Source organism: Myotis lucifugus, unplaced genomic scaffold, assembly GCF_000147115.1.
Source record: "Myotis lucifugus unplaced genomic scaffold, Myoluc2.0 scaffold_10, whole genome shotgun sequence".
In the NCBI taxonomy this organism is placed as follows: Eukaryota; Metazoa; Chordata; class Mammalia; order Chiroptera; family Vespertilionidae; genus Myotis; species Myotis lucifugus.
In genome coordinates this window covers 8892355-8912443 of record NW_005871058.1, presented here as the reverse complement: position 1 = coordinate 8912443, position 20089 = coordinate 8892355, and the positions used below count along the sequence as shown (strand labels likewise).

At 44.4% G+C, this 20089-nt stretch overlaps 1 protein-coding gene across 1 annotated transcript; it reads left to right on the top strand.

Annotated features, from left to right (window-relative positions):
• The first annotated feature begins 87 nt into the window (after nt 1-87).
• Nucleotides 88-18871, top strand: FOXJ2 (forkhead box J2). Its single transcript, XM_006084206.3, is given in 12 exon segments — nt 88-146; nt 5952-6298; nt 7784-7858; nt 9067-9135; nt 9319-9352; nt 9355-9458; nt 9923-10121; nt 12564-12980; nt 13409-13510; nt 14067-14276; nt 14879-14977; nt 15862-18871. Coding segments are annotated over 11 exon segments (1731 nt in total). The 5' UTR covers nt 88-146; nt 5952-5965; the 3' UTR covers nt 15951-18871.
• The last annotated feature ends 1218 nt before the right edge of the window (nt 18872-20089 follow it).

The following is a 20089-nucleotide window of genomic DNA, read 5'->3' as shown; positions in this document are numbered from 1 at the left end:
CCAAGAAACGGGGAAGAGAGCCCACCGAAGGGAATAGAAATTCCTCCAGGTGCCCTTTGGAAGAAAGGGGATACCCCTCCAAACCCCAAACTCTCCAGGGAGGACCAGGTGGTTCCCTCCTTTTGCTGGGGGAACCTTGGAGACAGGTTAGTGCATTCTTTCACCTTCTCTCCGTCCGTGCGCTTTAGGCACTAGTGGGTGTAGGGGTCTGAGATGGTGGCTGGTGGGTTTCATTGCTGGGGAAGGTAGAACGGTAACTCAGAGAAATGTGTTCTGGATTCGAACCCACACCTTGCGGCAGAAGCTCTGGGAAGTGGGTTTCTTGGTGTTTCGGGATGGGGTTCACCTGAAGTCCCTGGGGAAGTGTATGTTTCCATGCTGACAGCAAAGGGGTATGAGAAAACACCTGCATTTTCGGAATCCATCCATACTGTGTAGCAGCGATTGACACATCCCAGCTGGACTCCCATATCACCCTGCATCCTTGGGGCCATCTCCCCTGGACAGTCACCTGGAGAGGGCCCTCACGCAAGTCGTGGTGGCATTTCATGGCCTGCCCTTGTGTAGGGCTGCCACTGGTATCACATTTTCTCATCTGTAACCCTAAGTTGCCTTTATGTCCCATCACTGTGATTACTGCACCCCGTCCGCACTCACTGTACCTCAGACACCAAGAGGCCTCCTGTCGTGATATTCCCATCCCTGGCTGGGAGCATGCCTCTACCAATAAAACCCAAAGGGAAAATGGGAACTCCACACGTCCCACTCCACACGTCCCGAGACAAGAGGCAAGAGTGCAGGGGAATGCCTGCTGCTGGGTTGAAGTTGCTCCCGAATGCTGACTCTGAACCCCTCTCCCAGTCATCTGTCCAACTTCTGTCCTGGGCTGACAGTTCCTCAGGAAAAAGCAGGTCCTGCATAGGAAGAAGGGACTGGTTCAGCCTCCTTCCAGCTTTTCCTCTAAAGAAGTTGGCCACCAGGGAGATGGGACTTCTCAGGAGTTCCCTTTCCTAAAAGCACCTGATAGTCTCATCTTCTCCCTTCCTGTTTCTTGTTTGGTTCTGGGTCTCTGGGACCTTGTATTTAAGTGTTTCTTTGCAAGATTGGAGTAGGAATCATCCAAGTTCAGAATCTTTAGAAAATGCAGGAAAAAAGGGTCCAGGAAATTCTTCTGGCTGAGCACAGGCTGGTGTTTAGGAGAGCTCTGCCTTTCAACCTAGGATCCCTAACTGGGGGCCTGCCTTCTTGCCTTGTCATTAGGAAATGTCTTCTGTTCGGGGGATTACAGCCCATAGCAAGGCCAGGTGGGAGGCTTTATCTCTTTGGGGTTTTATGTTTCTTCTTTCTCTCTTTGTCTGGTCCATGGATGGGCTGTCTGAGTCCCTAAGTACATCCATTTGGACCTGGAATCTACCTGTCAGTAGTGATATAGGAGTAGAGGAGACAGGGCTACAATCCAGGTTTGTATGGCTGTGCTTTAGGACAATGTGCATATGTTTCTTAATGCAGGTGAGTGTGGCTCTGTCTTATCTCTGTGTTTCAAGTGGGTATGTTTCTGGAGACAGGTGCATGTGTGCTTTTCAGACCAAGCCTACAGTGACCTAGAATTGTATGTTTCCAGGAGGCCTCTAAAAGCAGGTCCCCCTGTGCAGTGACCTGGGAAGGGTTCTGGTAAGGATGCCCAGCTGGAAGGAAGGGCTGGGCCTTCCCTGGCCGGCGGGAGCCCTCATGAATGGCTGCATCCCAAGCAGCAGGGCAGCCCAGCCTCAGGCTGGGATCACTGCTTATAGGACTAATAAGAGAGCTTCATTTCTGGTATCTTGAGTCTCAAAAGCATGAGGATCTTTGGCTCTGAATCCTAGAACTCCTTCCCTAACTTTTGAAAACGGCTCTGCTGTAACAGCAGTTTATTTCTTACAAAGTACTTTACCAGATGCTGGAATGCAACTTGTTGAATGGTAACACCTCCAGGTGTACCACCACCACACAGCTTCACTGGCCCTGCTTGCTCTGAGTTTTCCAATGCCTGCCTCCATGGAATCAGTCAGAAGCACATGACTCTGGGCTGAATTAACTGTGATTTAGAGAGTGCTATTTTCCAGATCATGTCTTATGGCCAGACCTAGCCCTCCCCGCACCCCCTGAAAAATAAGAGATGATATTCCCCCATTCCTTCATCCCTGGAGTTTACTCGGTCCTGACCCTGACATTGATCAGTGATACTATCCCCAAAGGAAAAGCTTGAGATTCTGACATCCTGCAAATGATTGCAAACTCAGTGCAGGCTTTGCAGTATAAACCATGGCAGGCTTTCTGCTTCCAGTCTTAGCTCTATGATCTGTCAGTTTTCTAATTTTTAATTTCTAGTATTCTTTTTTCCCCATTCAAAAAAAATAATAGTTACACTTACTAAGTGCTTTAAGATATTAAGGTACCTGGGGAGGGGACAGGAGCGGGGTGGAGGGAGTCAGTGGGGGGAAAAAGGGGACATCTGTAATACTTTCAACAGTAAAGATAATTAAAAAAAAAAAGAATATTAAGGTAATCCTCACAACAACCCTATGTAGGTATAGTTATCATCTTTAATTTATAGATGCAGAAACTACAACACATAGAGGTTAAGTAACTTGCCTGAGGTTGCAAGGCCAGTAGGTAGTGGAGTCAGGACTGAAATCCAGGCAGCCCACTGGTAATTGGTAATGTGGTTAACGCAGCCATTGCTCTATTAGTTTTGGCATTATGTGCAAAGCAGGAAATTATCGCTCCTTAATGCCTGACCTTGGCACCACACAGAGAATAATTACTGGCCTTGCAGATAAAATGGGAAGAAAACTGTGCCTGTAATTTTGGATCTTACATGTCTCATCCAGAATCCGTCTTCCACTCCAACAGAATGTCTTTCTGTTTTTCTCTGCCTTTCTCCCAGTACTGTAGTCTTCCTTAGACGCCCTGTGGATGTGATGGAGCCTGCCCTTTGGCTGCCTTTCCCAGTTTCTATGGGTATTTCCTTTCAGTCTTCCAGCACGCAGAGAAGAATGTGGCCTGACTCAGGTTCTGCCCAAGCCCAGTGGCACGAGGCCCACCTGGAGAGAGAGGTCTGGGTAACTAGGTTGGTTGGACTGAGAAATGGAAGTACCTCTTGTTTGCCTTGCTAAGAATAGCCCTGAACACTAGCCTCATGCCATTATTTTGGGGAGCGTGGAATGTGTGGCAGCCACGAGCTCATTAAGCTTCATTCACTTCCCTCCAGGGATGAAGCCTTGGCAGTGTTTAGGACTCCATCCCTTTTATTAACAGGGGAAACTGAGGCATCAAGACTTCAGGGAGCCAGGGGCGGTTAGGGATATTTAGTGAGTCAGTGTCAAGGTTGGGAATGGAACACAGGAACCTCAATGTCTGAGCTTTTTCACACTGGGTTGCCCTTCAAGAATGGGGAAGTGACGGGAGTGAGGAAGTGGGATGGGTTGAAGGAGAATGGTGCTGAAAGATCAGAAGGACCTTTTGCTGCAAGCTTCTTGTAGCCGAAGAGACTGGGATATATTGTGAGTGCTGGGGCGTATCTGGAGGGCTGACTGGGAGGGTGCAGGAGAAAGGTTAAATTTAACCCCGGTGTCCTAACCCGGTGCTGGGGTAAGGATAGGGAAGGGCACAGAACAACTCGCAGCAGGCTGAGAGTGCTTCCCTTTCCGGAAGTCACCGTGATTGGCATGTGCCAAATGGGTTCTGTAAGCCCTCTGAACACTTTAAATCTACTCTCATGCTCCTGTCCAATGTTGGGGGAGTTTCAAATGAAATATCCACTAAAGGCTTCTGTGTTCTTCAGATGAGATTTCCTGGGGATCTTTAGCAGGAGATCATCGGAGTAGGGTAACATTTCGTTACAGACCTCCCCTGTGGGCATTGAGAACCTGCTCATTGTCACAGTATTGTCCAGCTGGGATAGCCCGGCTGTGGGACCCGGTTACTGGCCAAAGAGCCCTGCTTTACCAGAGGCTGTGGTGCTTTGACTTAGTATATATAGTGCTAGGAGGTCTGAGACTTCCTGGAATGATTCAATATCCCTATTAGTTTCCAAGTTTCTGTGGGTGGTGGGAGAGAAGATACGGATAAAAGGAAAACCCCTTTATAAAACTGTTTATAAACATGATGCCCCCACCCCCCTTCTCTTGTCAAGCAATTCTTGGGTTGCAATTGGATCTCTGGCTGCCTAGGCCCCTGAGGCACTAAGGTGTTTCCTTCATCCCTGTAGAGTAGGCGTGTTGCCGGTGACAAGCTCAGGGCTGGGTGCTGGTGTCTGTGTGCAAAGATTGTGTAGGTGGGGACCTTGTCGGGGGAGAGAGATGACCATGAAGGCTGACCTTTAGGAGAAAGGGGTAAGTGTCAAGGGGGGAAGAGCCACTGACCAGAAGAGTGACTGATAGCCTGAAAGATGTGTTGGAGTCGGGAGAGAGGGAGGCAGCCATAGCGAGCACTGAGCTTTGGATGGCAAAGTGTGTGGATTTGTGTGTAGTTGTATGTTTACGCTTGTGCATAGTATCTGTGCGTGGATTTAGAGATGACATACATAATATGTTTCTGTCCAGGATTCTGAAATCTGAGGCGTGCTAGAGAAATGCCTGGCGGGGCTGTCTGCAGGGATAGGAGGAAGAAATACTAGTTGGAATCTGGAGGCTGTGCAGGCACAAACCTGTTAGGCAGCCAGTGCTTAGGGGGTTGCTGGCATCAGCTCTAGGGGAGTGCCAAATGGCTACCAAGCGGTTCCTGCCAGCCTTTCTAGACCCTGCAATACAGATGTCACCCATCGTTCTTCTCCTTCCCCCACCAAGATGTCACTCTAGCTACACCTCTCTGCCAGTAAGAGCGCCCAGGCTGTGTGGGTGGCAGCTGGGCGTGCAAACATCAGGCGTGGGCGGTTTGGCAGCGCCAGAAGTTTGCATGGAGGTGCAGCGAGCGTGCGTGCCTGGCTGGGAAGGAAGGAGAGAGGAGGAGGGCGGGAGAAGGGGAGCCAGCTTTTAGCCCCAGCGTGGCTATTTTTAGCCAGGCTATCTGATTGTTACCGGTGTGCACTCAGCTGGGTGTCTCCCTGGCTTAGTGAAGCCCAGCAGGCCCAGGGAGGTGGGAGGTCCTTGCTGATGACTTCTTCCTGGTGTAGGTGTCTGTGGGCTGAGCTTGTAAAGGGGTAGCTTTCAAGGTGTGAGGGCAGCAGTACTCAGGAGCTGTTACCTCTGCGTGTGTGACTTTGTGCCCTGTTGGTAAGGTATGCTGTGTAGCTAATTGTGATCTCTGTTTATGTGTCTGTCTTACATCTGTTCTTTGCTGGTAGTCATATGTAATTTATGCTTGGTATATGTCTAATATGCCTCATGCACATGTATGTGGGCTGAAAGGGGCAAATGCTCAAATATATCTGATACGAAACATCTTTAGAGTGTTGGTGTATGCTTCATCAGTGTGTATTTCTGTTTAGAATGTTTTTCTTCACATGCTCACTTGTGCTATCGGTATATGTTGTATGTAAATTACAGTAAGTGTCACATAATTGAAGAATAGACTTTGGCAGATGTTTCCTGCTATCTAAGTGTATTTTTAAAATTATTTTCTACATACTTTAAAGATGTTATGTTGTAGGGCTTTCAGCAAGGAGAATAGAGGGGATGGCTCAGTTGGGTGGTTTGATCTCACTTTTAGTCCTACATGAAGGGAGAGACCTCTAGGCTATGTTTCACATTAAGATGTAGAATAAGTACCAGTCTGTCATCCGGTAGATGATTGGTGATAGATCCATTTGGGTTCTAGGACCACGTGGAGGGCTGTCTCATAGAGAAGTCTACTAAGGGAATTATAGAAGAAAGAAAATACCTTCTTTAAAGCACTAGGATTCGAGTATTATTTGCCACCTGTAACCAGAGTTAACACTCATTTTTCTATTTCCTTTGTGCATTTCTTTGCAGAACCCAGAAGAACCATGGCTTCTGATCTAGAGAGTAGCCTCACCTCCATAGACTGGCTCCCCCAGCTGACCCTCCGAGCTACCATTGAGAAGCTAGGGAGTGCTTCCCAGGCTGGGACTCCAGGGGGCAGCCGCAAGTGTCCACCAGGCTCACCCACAGATCCCAATGCCACCCTGAGCAAAGATGAGGCAGCGGTCCACCAGGATGGCAAACCACGATACAGCTACGCCACCCTCATCACCTATGCCATCAACTCCTCTCCAGCCAAGAAGATGACCCTCAGTGAGATTTACCGCTGGATCTGTGATAACTTCCCCTATTACAAGAACGCTGGCATTGGTTGGAAGGTGGGATGGCTTCTATTACCAGGGATTATTTTCAGCCTTTGACAACTTTTTTTCTCTACTTTTGTTTCTTTGTTTAATCTGGTCCAATGGACTGACCTGTCTCAGACATGTGGTATGTACTTCCATCAGGTACATCAGGGAAACTCCAGTGATACTGAGCCTCTAAATATAGTTATGGGGCTAGCAGGATGTTGTTACTCATTATACGCTCTTGTCTTCTGATTCCTCAAAAAGAATATCCATTCATTTCACAAATATTTATTGCCACTCTACTATGTTCAAGTCACTGTGCAAGGCATAGCATTGCTCCTTCCTACTTGGTAGTGGGAATCTCATCACATTTCCAAAGCTTCATTGCACATAGTCATCATCTTTTTAAAAACTGTACACCAAGAAAAAAAATATAATTAGGTCCTTCACCAACAGCTCATCTACCAAGCAAGTAATGAGAGGATAAGTCATTTGGCTGGAGATAAAAAAAAAGAAGGGGACTACTCTTCCAAGCTAAGAAGGAAGATTGATGTTCTCAGTCTTTTGGAGTACCAATTCATTTGCCAACTGCAGGGTAGAATGGGGTTTTAATAGAGTTCTCTCACTGTATGAATCACCAGTTGATATACAAACCAGATGATGAGCTGAAGACTGTTGAAAGCATTCAGTTTTTTTTCCTTTCTGCATATGCCCCTGTTAGCTACCAAAACCTCCAACACATTTACACAACAATATTTCTTTCCTTCAAATGTGTCCAATCTATGGGCTGTTGAGAAAAGAAAGGTAAACTGTGCCTTTGTTTTACTCATAACTTATATCTGTTATTATTAATAGAAACAGTTTTAAAACTTTTATAAACAGTTTATAAACAGTTTTTGTTGTTAATCTTCACCCGAGGATGTTTTCCCATTGATTTTTAGAGACAGTGGAAGGGTTGGGGAGAGACAGAGAGAGAGAGACATTGATATGAGAGAGACACATCGATTGATTGATCGCCTTCCACAGCCTCCAACCAGGGCCAGGGTTCTAGCTTACAACCGAGGTACGTGCTATTGACCAGAATTGAACCTGGGACCCTTTAGTCTGCAGGCCAACACTGATTTATCTACTGAGCCAAACTGGCTAGGGTTTTTTTTAAACTACAGATAGAATAGTATGAAAATTGAGAAGATGTGATTTTGAGGCATTTATATATACTTATTATCAATTGGGTGGAAAGGTTGAAAAACTATATAAACAGCTTTCCAGAAGCATGCGGTAGCCACATTTATAGCCATTACTGCTCATCAGTATAATTTCTGCATTTTTTCTTAGTTCATTGTTCTAGCTATCTGATAGGTATGCTCCCTCATCAGTAAAGTTGAGTGGTGCTGAGTTTACTCTGATACTTGAACTTTGTTTTGTGTTATGTCCTTTTGGGTCCCTTTGTATCCTATTGGAAAATGTTCTGCTTTGCACAATGCTCAAATCTAACTTGTTTCTGTGCTTCCCCAGAATTCAATTCGGCACAACCTTTCTCTCAACAAGTGTTTCCGGAAGGTGCCCAGACCCCGGGATGACCCTGGGAAGGTGAGATACTACTTGCTGTAAGCACTGAAGGAGGAACAGGAAGGAGAGAGACAGCCCAAACTCTTGTGGTTGTTTTAATTACCCAGAAGAGGAAATCATGTTAGAGAAGCAGCTTTATTTTTTCTCTCAATGGAAGAGCTTGGTAATCAAGCTTGTAGGGCCCCACTAAAATGAGTGACTAAGGAAGATTGTAAAATCTTTTTTTTAAAAAAATATTTTTATTGATTTTAGAGAGGAAGGGAGAAGGAGAGAGAGATGGAAACATCAGTGATGAGAGGGAATCATTGATCAGCTGCCTCCTGCACCCACCATACTGGGGATTAAGCCCACAACCTGGGCATGTGCCCTGATTCGAAATCGAACTATGACCTCCTAGTTCATAGGTCGACGTGCAACCACTGAGTCACACCAGCCAGGCGTGAAAATCTTTTATAAAAAATAGAAATATTTATGTTAAAGTTGACTTTGCTGCCCTGTGGGTTTTGTGTGTGTGTGTGTGTGTGTGTGTGTGTGTGTGTTTGTGTGTGTGTGTAGCACTCATTCTAGATGTAAAAGGCGGTCTTAATAACCTTTGTAGGAACTTTTTATCTTTAAAAAGAAAAAGGGGTAGGTCATTCTCTTGGTTTGACAGATTTGGATGCTAACATCCAAGAGAGTCTTGCCTTAGATCACATAGAAGAGTAGCTGTTTGAACTAGATACCATTGTTCTGTCCCTCCAGAACAATAGAGGTCTGAGTTTGCACCATACGCGATATCTCTGATACCCCCTATTAGGACAAACTTACTCCTCAAAATTAATCAGTATCCTCAAGCTTCTGTGTGAATTTTCAGTCATTTTTCTTTTGTCCAGACATTTTAAAAAATATATATTTTATTGTTTTTTTACAGAGAGGAAGGGAGAGGGATAGAGAGTAAAAAACATCGATGAGAGAGAAACATCGATCAGCTGTCTCCTGCACACCTCCCACCAGGGATGTGCCCGCAACCAAGGTACATGCCCTTGACCGGAATCAAACCTGGGACCTTTCAGTCCGCAGGCCAACGCTCTATCCATTGAGCCAGACCGGTTAGGGCTTGTCCAGACATTTTGCTTAATACATAGAACTGTTATTTTATGAAAAAAAATCCTCCCAAATATCTGCTTTTCCAAAGGTGAGACTTTTCATTGAAAATGATTTTGTTCTCTTGGTGCTGGTTCTCCTTCTAGGGCTCTTATTGGACCATCGACACTTGTCCCGACATCTCCCGGAAGAGGAGACACCCACCAGATGATGACGTAAGTCCCCACCTCATGGAGAGATGTCTTTTCTGAGCCAGCTGCTCCTTCCACACTCTTTCCTGAGTTTTCAGTCCTTTCATATGTCTGGGCAAAGGGCAAATACCAGCAGAGGTGAAACCATGGGTCTTGGGAGGAAGTTTAGCTTCTGCTTATGGATTTCTATTCTTTCACACCCCTCAGCTATCCCAGGACTCACCAGAACAGGAGGCAAGCAAGAGCCTCGGGGAGGTGTTCCAGGGAGTGGAGAAGCCTCACTGCCTCCAGAAGGGAATCCTCAGATGTCACTGCAGAGCCCCGCATCTATCACCAGCTATAGCCAGGTAGGAAGGGGAGGTGGCAGGGGGCATAGGGGCAGATGGATGGATGGGTGAGGTGGTGGCTGGGTGAATGGATGGATAGGTGATTGGGTGGTTAAATAGAGTCATCTCTCTTTCAGTTCAAAATTATGTATTGAGTATCTGTGATACAGCAGGCAGATCAATTGGTAATGAAGGGGAGAGCAAAAGAAGGAAGCTGAGAGAGAGAGAGAGAATGAGAACAGAAATTTGAGAAAGATCAGGGAAAAAAGGGATGAGAAGAAGGGGGGCAAAAAAAGTTTATAAGAGAAATAAGTACATGGATGTAGCATAGGGAAAGCACAAGAGACTACGTCAAAATATGAACATATGCTGATTCTTTGCAAAGTTGGTAGAGGATGAAGACAGGCAGGAGAGCTTGGGGACCACGAAAGGGTAGTATTGGTCCCTCATTTGGGACGTGGATCAAGTCTTTCTTCTATTTGTAGGGCCCAGGATCTGTGGATGGTGGAGCAGTGGCTGCAGGGGCACCAGGCCGAGAAAATGCTGAGGGTCCCCCTCCCTTGTATAACACCAACCATGACTTCAAATTCTCCTACTCAGAGATCAATTTTCAGGATCTGAGCTGGTCCTTCCGCAACCTCTACAAATCCATGCTGGAGAAGTCCTCTTCCTCCTCTCAGCATGGTGAGTCTGAAGTTGGGGTGGGAGCCTGGTCAGCCTTGTATTTTTGAATAGGTGGTGACATTCTCTTTTCTCCCTTCTTTCTTATTTTTAACACAAGGAGAGGTTGATCACTGGTCAGGGGAAGCATGTCATGAGTCAGTACTGTTTGGAGTTGAGCTCTTCTGGCTTAGTTCTGAAGGACAGCTGTTTCAACACACAGTCTGGGTTATTAGCTTCAGGAAGCATCCCCCTTCTAGAGGGAAGGGCAGTGATTTTATTGCTGTAAGCAAGTCATTTAGAGAATGACCACTAGGGGACAGCAGTTCTCTTTCCTTAATCGTCAGTACCCCCCTTCCCCCCACATTTCTTTGTGAGAGCAATTTAATCTTATTTTTTTTAGCATATTTATATTTGTTAATTTTTATTAGTAAAAATTTCAAACAGATGTAAAAATAGAGAAAATAGTGTTATAAACCCTCATGTTTCCCTCTCCCAACTTAAACAGTTAACAATATTTTGTTAAGCTTGTTTCATTTACCACTCAGCTTTTTTTTCTTCCCATCACCATTTATCCCCCCTGATGCCCTCTTCTACCTCCACCCCTCCCCTTCTTTTTAATTGGAGTATTTTGATGCAATTCTCAGACATGTCATCTACCTGTAAATATCATTGCAACATGCATCCTTAACAAAAAAGACATTTTTTTGGTTATTTATATCTATTAACCTACCACAATTTAATATTAGTTTATAACTTGTTCATACTCAATTTCCTGAATCATCAATTGGAAATGATTTAAAGTCTTTATTGGGAGGCTAGATCTGCTTCAGCCTTCTGTAATTCCTTTTTTGTTGTTGTTTGTTTTTAAAGAAATTAGGGGTAGGGGGAAAGTCAAGACTTTTCGCTGAGGGGGTAGGTAGAAGTGGAAGAGGGTATATGGGGGATAAATGGTGATGGAAAAATAAATAAAATAAAATGTAAAAAATAAAAGACATTAGGTGAATCATCAGATCTTCTTGTTCTGTACTGTGGCCTTGTATAGACAGCAGGAGGTGAATGGAATGATTAAAAGTAGTTAGGACTTACTGTTTGGAAATTTCTATTAGTTGTCATGAATTTCTTTTAAAAATATATTTTTATTGATTTCAGAGAGGAAGGGAGAGGGAGAGATAGAAACATCAATGATGAGAGAGAATCATTGATTCTCCCTGGGCATATGCCCTGATCTGGAATTGAATCCAATCTCCTGCTTCATAGGTCGATGCTCAGCTACTGAGCCACACAGCCAGGGGATTTGAATCAAGAGTTGTGTTCTAAGATTGTAGCATTTGCATGAGAAATTGGTCCAACTCAGGTGATTGGTTGATTGGAAAGGAAGAACATGGAGAAGCTTTCAGAAACAAAGTAAAAAGCTATATTGGTGAGGACAGTAAAGTGTTCACTGAATTTTAATGTTGGCTGAAAGCCCCTAGCCTCAATTTGTTTGAGAAATTCATTCCTTATGTACTCCTCACTGAAGCTCCATTTGTTGGTAGTGAATACAGTAGAAGGGTGTAGAGCAGTGGTTCTCAACCTTCCTAATGCTGAGACCCTTTAATACAGTTCCTCATGTTGTGGTGACCCTCAACCATAAAATTATTTTCGTTGCTACTTCATAACTGTAATTTTGCTAGTTATGAATCGTAATGTAAATATCTGATATGCAGGATGTATTTTCATTTACAAATTGAACATAATTAAAGCATAGTGATTAATCACAAAAACAATATGTAATTATATATGTGTTTTCCGATGGTCTTAGGCGATCCCTGTGAAAGGGTCGTTCGACCCCCAAAGGGGTCGTGACCCACAGGTTGAGAACCGCTGGTGTAGAGACAATAAGGAAGAGGAGAGAATAGACTCCCATGGCTTTGTTTTATTTATGATTTACTTTTAAAACTTGACCTGATGTCTGGAGTCTTTTGAAACTATGATTAAGGCCTACACTCAAATCCTTGTACAAAAACATAAAAAGGGCCCTAACCGGTTTGGCTCAGTGGATAGAGCATCGGCCTGCAGACTGAAGGGTCCCAGGTTCGATTCCAGTCAAGGGCATGTACCTTGGTTGCAGGAACATCCCCAGTAGGAGGTGTGCAGGAGGCTGCTGATCAATGTTTCTCTCTCATTGATGTTTCTAACTCTCTATCCCTCTCTGTAAAAAATCAATAAAATATATATTTTAAAAAAGCATAAAAAGGTACATGCTGACCTTTTGCTAAAATTTCAGTGGTGACCACAGTGTCAAGGCCCTCCCTCTGTCTGCTTTACCTACCAGGGGGCCAATGCCATCCCTGCTGTCCCAGAACAGCCTTATCTTTGAAGTCTGTGGTTTCCATCTGAGGCTACCCACCTCAACCCAGTGGAAATCCTGTTGAGCGAAAATGCATTGCCCAAGTGACTCGCCTGCTTCCTCCCACCCTGCAGGCTTTTCCTCTCTCCTGGGGGACATGCCACCCTCTAACAACTACTACATGTACCAGCAGCAGCAGCCGCCTCCTCAGCAGCAGCAGCAGCAACAGCAGCAGCAGCAGCAGCCGCCACAGTCACAACCCCAACAATCACAGCCACAGCAGCAGCCGGCACCAGCCCAGGGCCCCTCAACTGTAGCGGGTGCTCCTCCACTGCACACCCCAAGCCCAGATGGTTGTGCCCCACCAGGGGGGAAGCAGGCTGGTGCTGAAGGCTATGGGCCTCCCTCTGTGATGGCCATGCATCCACCCCCACTTCAGCATGGAAGCTACCTCCCTCATCAGCACCATCCCCACACCCATCCTGCCCAGCAGCCGCCGCCACCACAACCACAGGCACAAGGCCAGGCTCCTATCAATAGTACTGGTTTTGGTGAGTAAGAGGGTACAGGGAGATGCTGGGGGACGGATGGGGGACAGGACAGGGGCATGCATGACTCCTTTTTCTGACTCTGGCATGGAGGTCCAATTGGGAGGAAGTAAATACCGAGTCTAGCCTCTTCTCCGTGAGAGCTCATCTGAACTAACAAGTTGCTACTTCAAGCTCTGTATTATAGAAATTGTAGGTAAATTGGGATTGTTTTGTATATTCTCCTGCCTATGAGCTGAGCTGTCAATACCTAATGCATAGGTAGCTTTACTTGTCCTAAATCTCCAGGGAGGGAAATTCTAAAACTGTCTTGGTAATGCAGTCGATAACCTGTATAGATGCAAGAATCTTACATGTAGTCAGTCTGCTAATGAGCTGACTGCCGTCTTACATTTGACTCTCTCTTATGCCCCACTGTGTCCTCTTTACAGCCTTTCCTCCTGACTGGTGCTCCAATATTGACTCCCTAAAGGAAAGCTTCAAGATGGTGAATCGGCTCAATTGGTCCAGCATTGAGCAGTCACAGTTCTCAGGTTAGTGATGACTGAAGAGAGGAGGGAGCCATTGGAAGTAGACAGACCCAATAGAAATCAGTACCAGAAGGAGATGGTTAAGTGAAGTTTGAAGATTTTATTGATTCCCCTCCGTATTTCACAAGGTAGATGATATTGGTATAATTTGCAAATTAGGTTTCATAAATTTAGCCTTATCTCAAAACATGACCATGGTTTATCCTAGCCAATTCTGTCTCTGGGAGAGAGGGAAGGCTCTCAGGAATTCAGAAAACCTGGACCAGTGGTTTGAATTTTTGTCACCATTTGCTGACAGTATGACCCTGGCTAATTCCTTCAGCTACTTTGAAACTTTGTTTTACTCATCAGTAAGATCAAAATTAAAATACGAATTTAGTAACACATAAGTAGAATGAGAGTTTGAACATGTAGAGCTCTAACGGATGCCAGTTATAATGGACAATGCATTTAATCGGTGGTGTTGATTTGTGATGTGGTTGGAACAGCGAGATGGGATAGATCCAATAGGGGCTCTGGGCCTCTGCAAGGTTAGCCTTTCTTGCTTCTCTGCTTGTAGAACTGATGGAGAGTCTGCGACAGGCAGAGCAGAAAAATTGGAGCCTGGACCAGCATCACATTGCCAATCTGTGCGACTCCCTCAACCACTTCCTTACTCAGACTGGTCACGTGCCCCCTCAGGGGGGTTCCCACCGGCCACCAGCCCCTGCCCGAATTGCTGACTCCTGTGCCCTCACCAGTGGCAAACAAGAGCCAGCCCTAAACCAAGGTACGAACAAAGCTAGTGGCCAAGGAGGTGGAGACTCTGATGAAAAGGGAGGGGGAGGAGAAGGACAGAAGAAAATGGAGAGAAATCATCTAATGGGCAGTGATCCAAACTGAGCAACAGGACAAGTCTGTTCACCACATTGACTGAACATTTATCTGTAAAGTCCTGAAGAATGCCCAAGAAATAGACCGTGTGATTCCTGGATGTGGAAGATGAGAGTTATGTAAGAAAAGGGAGGAGAAAGTCTCCATTCCAAATTTATGCTCAGTAACCCATAGCTGAATCATAGCAGGTCAAGTCTTCATTCTCTACACTTACATGATCATCAAACCAGTGACAGAGAGACTCAGTGACCCTGTTTCTACATTTGTCATCCTTCTAATGCCTATGTTCTTCCACAGTTCTCCTATTGGGGTCCTTTATACCCTCAGGGGTGAGGATTGATAGCTTTTGCAGAAAGTCTTCATGCCCTTGGGGGCTATAGAACAGAGCAGGGGAGGGGAAGTAAAGGGGAGGGAGAGGACTGTTCTTTCCCTCACTATGGGACCCTGCTTCATTGAGTAGAATGATCCCACTCAAGTAACTGTGTTCTTGTTTGGCAGTGAACTCTTATGGGCACCCACAAGCCCCCCACCTATACCCTGGCCCATCACCGATGTATCCAATCCCCACCCAGGACTCAGCAGGATACAATCGCCCAGGTAAGAGCCAGGAAGCTTGTTTTCCCACCAAGCACTCTGTTCCCTGACCAGGTGTCTCACTTTCTTGTCTCTGGGTCTGCATTCTCTGCACCTCCTGGCAGGAATGAGCCTTCATGATTCTAAAGGCCGGAGTCTGGGTCACCTCCTATTGAGGTGTGTGTCATGGGAGACTAAAGTAGACATTTACTTTGAAATTATCTGGTACCTGTGATAATAAAAGGCAGTAAAAGCATGACTATAAATAAAAGATAGATACACAGAACATTTATGTCTAGCTTTAGAAGCTGAGAGAGATATACTCAGGCAAATAAATGAACATGATATGCAAAACATAAAACATAGCTGCTTTGTGTCCATGGCTACTTTCCTGTTGCCTGACCTCTAGTATCAGGGGTCTGGGATGAAACTATCTCCGATGGTAGGAGTGCCAGGGGAGACCCAAAGTTATCAGAAATAGTACAAAACGAACTGTTTCACTTCAAATCCATTTTAGAAAAATCCTGCCAAACCACAGGCGTTTTCAATTTTGGGAGTGACATTGCAATCTTTGTCCTTGTATTCCTTACACATATAACACACAAATTTCTGTACTGCTTTTCAAATATTAGTACATCTGTATGTTTTTGGTCATTATTACATAGTCTTTGTAAGTATAAGTGTAATGGCTGCAAACTGTTATATTGGCAAGGAAGCTGGTTTGCTCTAGTTTATTTCCTGGGGCCTCATTGAAGTTGTGGCTGGCAACAAAAATAACTCAGGGATGATAAGAACAATAGGTTCACCAGACATCCCTCATGGTATTTCGGGGCTGAGCACTGTCCATCTAACTGATAGAATAGCTTCCCATCTATTCCCCTTTTAATGTCTTTCTCTCTTCCTGATAGCACACCATATGGTCCCTCGGCCGCCGGTTCCACATCCTGGTGCCAATGAGGAGATCCCTGATGACTTCGACTGGGACTTGATCACTTAGTGCATCACAGAGTGTGACTCTCAGCCCAGGGCTGGGTGGTGAAGCCTGGCAGTGGGGAAAGAGCAGCCCCAGCCCATCCCTTCTCCCCTTGCCTGTGTACAGATATACTATATATCCTCTTGTTTTGTTCTTTCTCTGTCAGAGAAGTCACCGCAAGATGCTGCCGAAGATAACCCCTTTGTCCTGCCTCATTCTTCCTCTTTCTTCTTGTTTTCCCCCTGATTCTTTTATTCTTATTATGTTACTATTACGATTATTGGTTATATGCGGTCCCCCGTCTCCTATCCCTATACCATCAACCATGTGCACCCCTTGCTAATTTAAAATCATCTGGCTGGAAGGCAAGGCCATGATAGCTACAGAGAAAGGTTTCAAACTCGGATTTACCTTTCACTCTGAGATATTCAATGCTAAACATACCTTTCGACCTTAAGTTGTTTTCTGTTCTTATCAATTCAGTCCAGGACTGGAGAGGCCACATTACCAAGTAGAAGGACCTCAGACACTGCTTGGCAGCCAAGACTTTGCAGGTTTTACTCAATGGTGCTAATTTTGTCCTCTGAGCTCTTCCCTGTCCCTTCATATTTTCAGTCCTTACTTCCGTTGATCCTCATTCCCCATTAAGGGCAAGAGTGATGGTGGTGGTGCCAGAAGGTGACAACAGAACCCTAGTGGAATAAGAGGCCTGGGTTGGATGGAGTAGAATACTGCAGTGGGGCAATGGAATGTAAAACATTCAGGAATTGGTATATAATACTATATCAAATCAACGTCCATTGGCTTGTTCCTAAGCCAGCGGTTCTCAACCTGGGTCGTGACCCCTTTGGGAGTCGAACGACCCTTTCACAGGGGTCGCCTAAGACCATCGGAAAACACATATATAATTACATATTGTTTTTGTGATTAATCACTATGCTTTAATTATGTTCAATTTGTAACAATGAAATTGGGGGTCACCACAAGATGAGGAACTGTATTAAAGGGTCGCAGCATTAGGAAGGTTGAGAACCACTGTCCTAAGCCATTCTCGAAGGGAGATAGGGGTCTGAGTCAGAATCTGTGGCTGTGGTAGGAATGAGGACAACTATTCAGCATAGGCTCGGCTTTTTGGAGATGTTTTCAGTGTAACCGTTTTGGCTTTTTAAACAGAATTTTCTCTGGAAATGTACTGTGGTTCTTATCTGCATTTACAGATTAGTCTTCAACCCCCTTTCCCACTCAGCAAATATTATGTTGTCCTCCTTTGGTTGTTGGCTCAACTTTCCTACTCACCTTATTTTCTTCCCTTATTTTCTGGCATTCTCAAGATAGAAAAGTAACCCGTCATCACTCTTCGTGGTGTCATCATGTCCTAGGGCAGATGGGAATCTCTTTCCACCGATCATAGCAGAACCAACCGGAATTGGTGGGAGGAGGGTGGGGAAAGGAAAACGGAGCTGGCATAGACACAGGAAGGAACTCTTTCAGTTCTTTAATTATCTAGGCAAATGCTCTGTTGGAATCCAGACCATTGGGGCTGAAACGTTTACAGTGGTCTTTGGAAGGGGTGAAGGAGCTTGGTAGTGTGGAGTAAATAATCTAGAGGGAAGAGTTCAATGAGAACCAAGGGAGACCCCTCAGAAAAAGGTATACAGATAACTTCTCTCCTTTAACAAGGAGTGGCCATGATTTATTGCTGCAGAGTACTTAGTATATATTGATATTAACTGTTGAATTGTAGTTATGGGTGGGAAGAACAGTTTTACTTCCATTTTTATTTCTCTGAATGTTTAGTTTCTGAAAGCTACAGGACATAATGTATGGACTGGACAGGGCCACTCTCTCTGTGATTTCTGCTTTTTTGTTCATATTTCTTTATTTACTGATGATTTCCAAAAGATTTAGCTTTCCACTCCTGCTTTTCCCCCCTCTCCCACCCCCTCCTTCTTTAGAAGGGGGTTCTATATGAGAGTTTGTTGAAGATGTCCAGTGAGGCTGAAGTAAAGGGGCAGGAAAGGGCAGTTGACTAAAGAGCACTTTATTTCTTTGAAGTTCTTTGTAAGAAGTGGGGGTGTGAGTGGCTTGAATCCCCCATTGTGTTGGAGGGCAGTTAGTGGGGTTGAAGTATGACATAATATTTTAAAATTGGGGGAAGGAGAATTTCTCATAGAGGGTGGCACAATGCCTTTGCCCAGTGTTTCTATTTTGGGCATCTTTCTTATTTCTTCCAATCAAGGTGCCTCCTGCACACAACTTCCTATCTGTTCTCCCTAAGATGCCCCCTTTACATGTTATCACTCCTCTTTTGTAAACTCCTTTTCTACTCAGATTCAGACAGAGTTTGCAAGGGTAGACTAAATCATCCATGTAAATGCCCCTTGTTTAGAAATCATCTGTGTCTTAAAGAAAACTAGTCTCATTAAGAACTCCGGTGGGCTGCCAGAGTAACTGAAGTTTGGGGCTAGGGCTGGAGATTGGCTGGCAGGCCTCCTTGGACTTAAGGTCCCCTTCACTAAACTCAGCCTTGCTCAGTGGCACAGGAAAAACCTGACCCTCTTTGGGCCTGAGTTCCCCATTCCCCACCATGAAATGGAAGAATACTACTTTTTCTTGTTGGTTCAGCATTGCTGGGCTGGAAGTATAGTCATTGTTGTTGTATTGGGTGATGTGTGCAAAACTGCAGGAGCTCACTGCCTGCAAGATGAAATATGGGGGAAAGTGGAGGAGAGGGACAGAAGGAGCAATTAATTACTTGGTGTAGATCCACCCATCCCTGCCTTCCTCTCTTTAACCTCTATGTTTCTGATTTGGTGAGTCCTTCCTACCACTCGTAATGCTTTGCATTGGTGCAGGCTGGGAAGGGGGGTATGGTCTCACAATTGTTGTTGTTGTTTTTTTGCATGCTTTCATAATAAAAACCAAGAAGAATGTTTACGGTTTTATCTTATTGATGCTGGTCTCAAGTTTCTTCTATGCCAGGGTAGGAGGGGAATGTGAAGTATTTGTTTTCAATTGGTCTTTTGCCCCTCCCCACCTCATACCACAGGGTTTGATTAGTAGACTATTTTTTTGGGGGGGGGGAGGGGAAGATGGATGAGAAACAAGAATGTACAGTATGCCATTAACGTTCTCATTTTCAAATGCTATTAAAAATAGTGAAATATTGTTGAGAGGGACAGTCACCCTTTGCAACTTGGTGTATGGACAACGTTGCCTTGCTTTAATGCTGGGATATTTTAAAGATTAAATGTACTACAATTTGGGGAGGAATTGGGTCATAATTATAGGTACTCCCCAGAGTTTTTTATAAGCAATGAGGGAATTTCAATTTTAGGAATATTTCAGATTACGTTTCCAAGGTAAATGGTAATCTAGAAGGAGTCCAGCAATGCCAACTATTCATTCCTCCTCATATCCTGTACTCTAACCTCAGGAGTTTGGGACTTACACCTAGGGTCTTGGGAGATTTGTTGGGATTTCCACAAGCCTAGCCAACTGCTAATACAGCAAGACTTCAGCTATTCCCAACAAGATTTATTTGCTGCATATCTAGAGATTATGATATATTGAGTATCACACAATGAAAAGAATCCACGAATCTCTGAGTCTTGCAAGGAATCACGAGAAAGAAAGCATTTATTCCCATCAAATATATAAGCAGATTAAAATAAAAATTACCATTGCAAATATACACCATATTAGACATTACCTTACAAGTGAAAGAATTCCTAGTTGTTTGAAATTTCCTGTATAATACTTTATAACAAATTTGTAGTCTAGACCCTCTCTCAACTTCTGATTTTCTATTTTTAGATTAAATTATTGTATTCAGCGTAGATGAAGCTATATTTAAGTACTAACAAACCTGAAATTTTAAAGGTTTAACACATACAGGCTTATATACAGAACAAATGAGAAGGTAATAGGGAGTTGAACAGTGCTTTTATAAAATGAAAGAAGGATAGATGGAAAGCCATATGTATGTATGTATGGTTGGAATGGAGAGAGAAAGTGGAAGAAAATATGTGGTCATGAACAAATGAAAGTGTGATGGTTAATGAATATTGGAACTCTGGATAAACAAGAAATATGAATATGTGCTTGGATGAAATTCTTCATTTTGCAAAATCAGAAGTCATTTTAACATTATCTACAAAAAT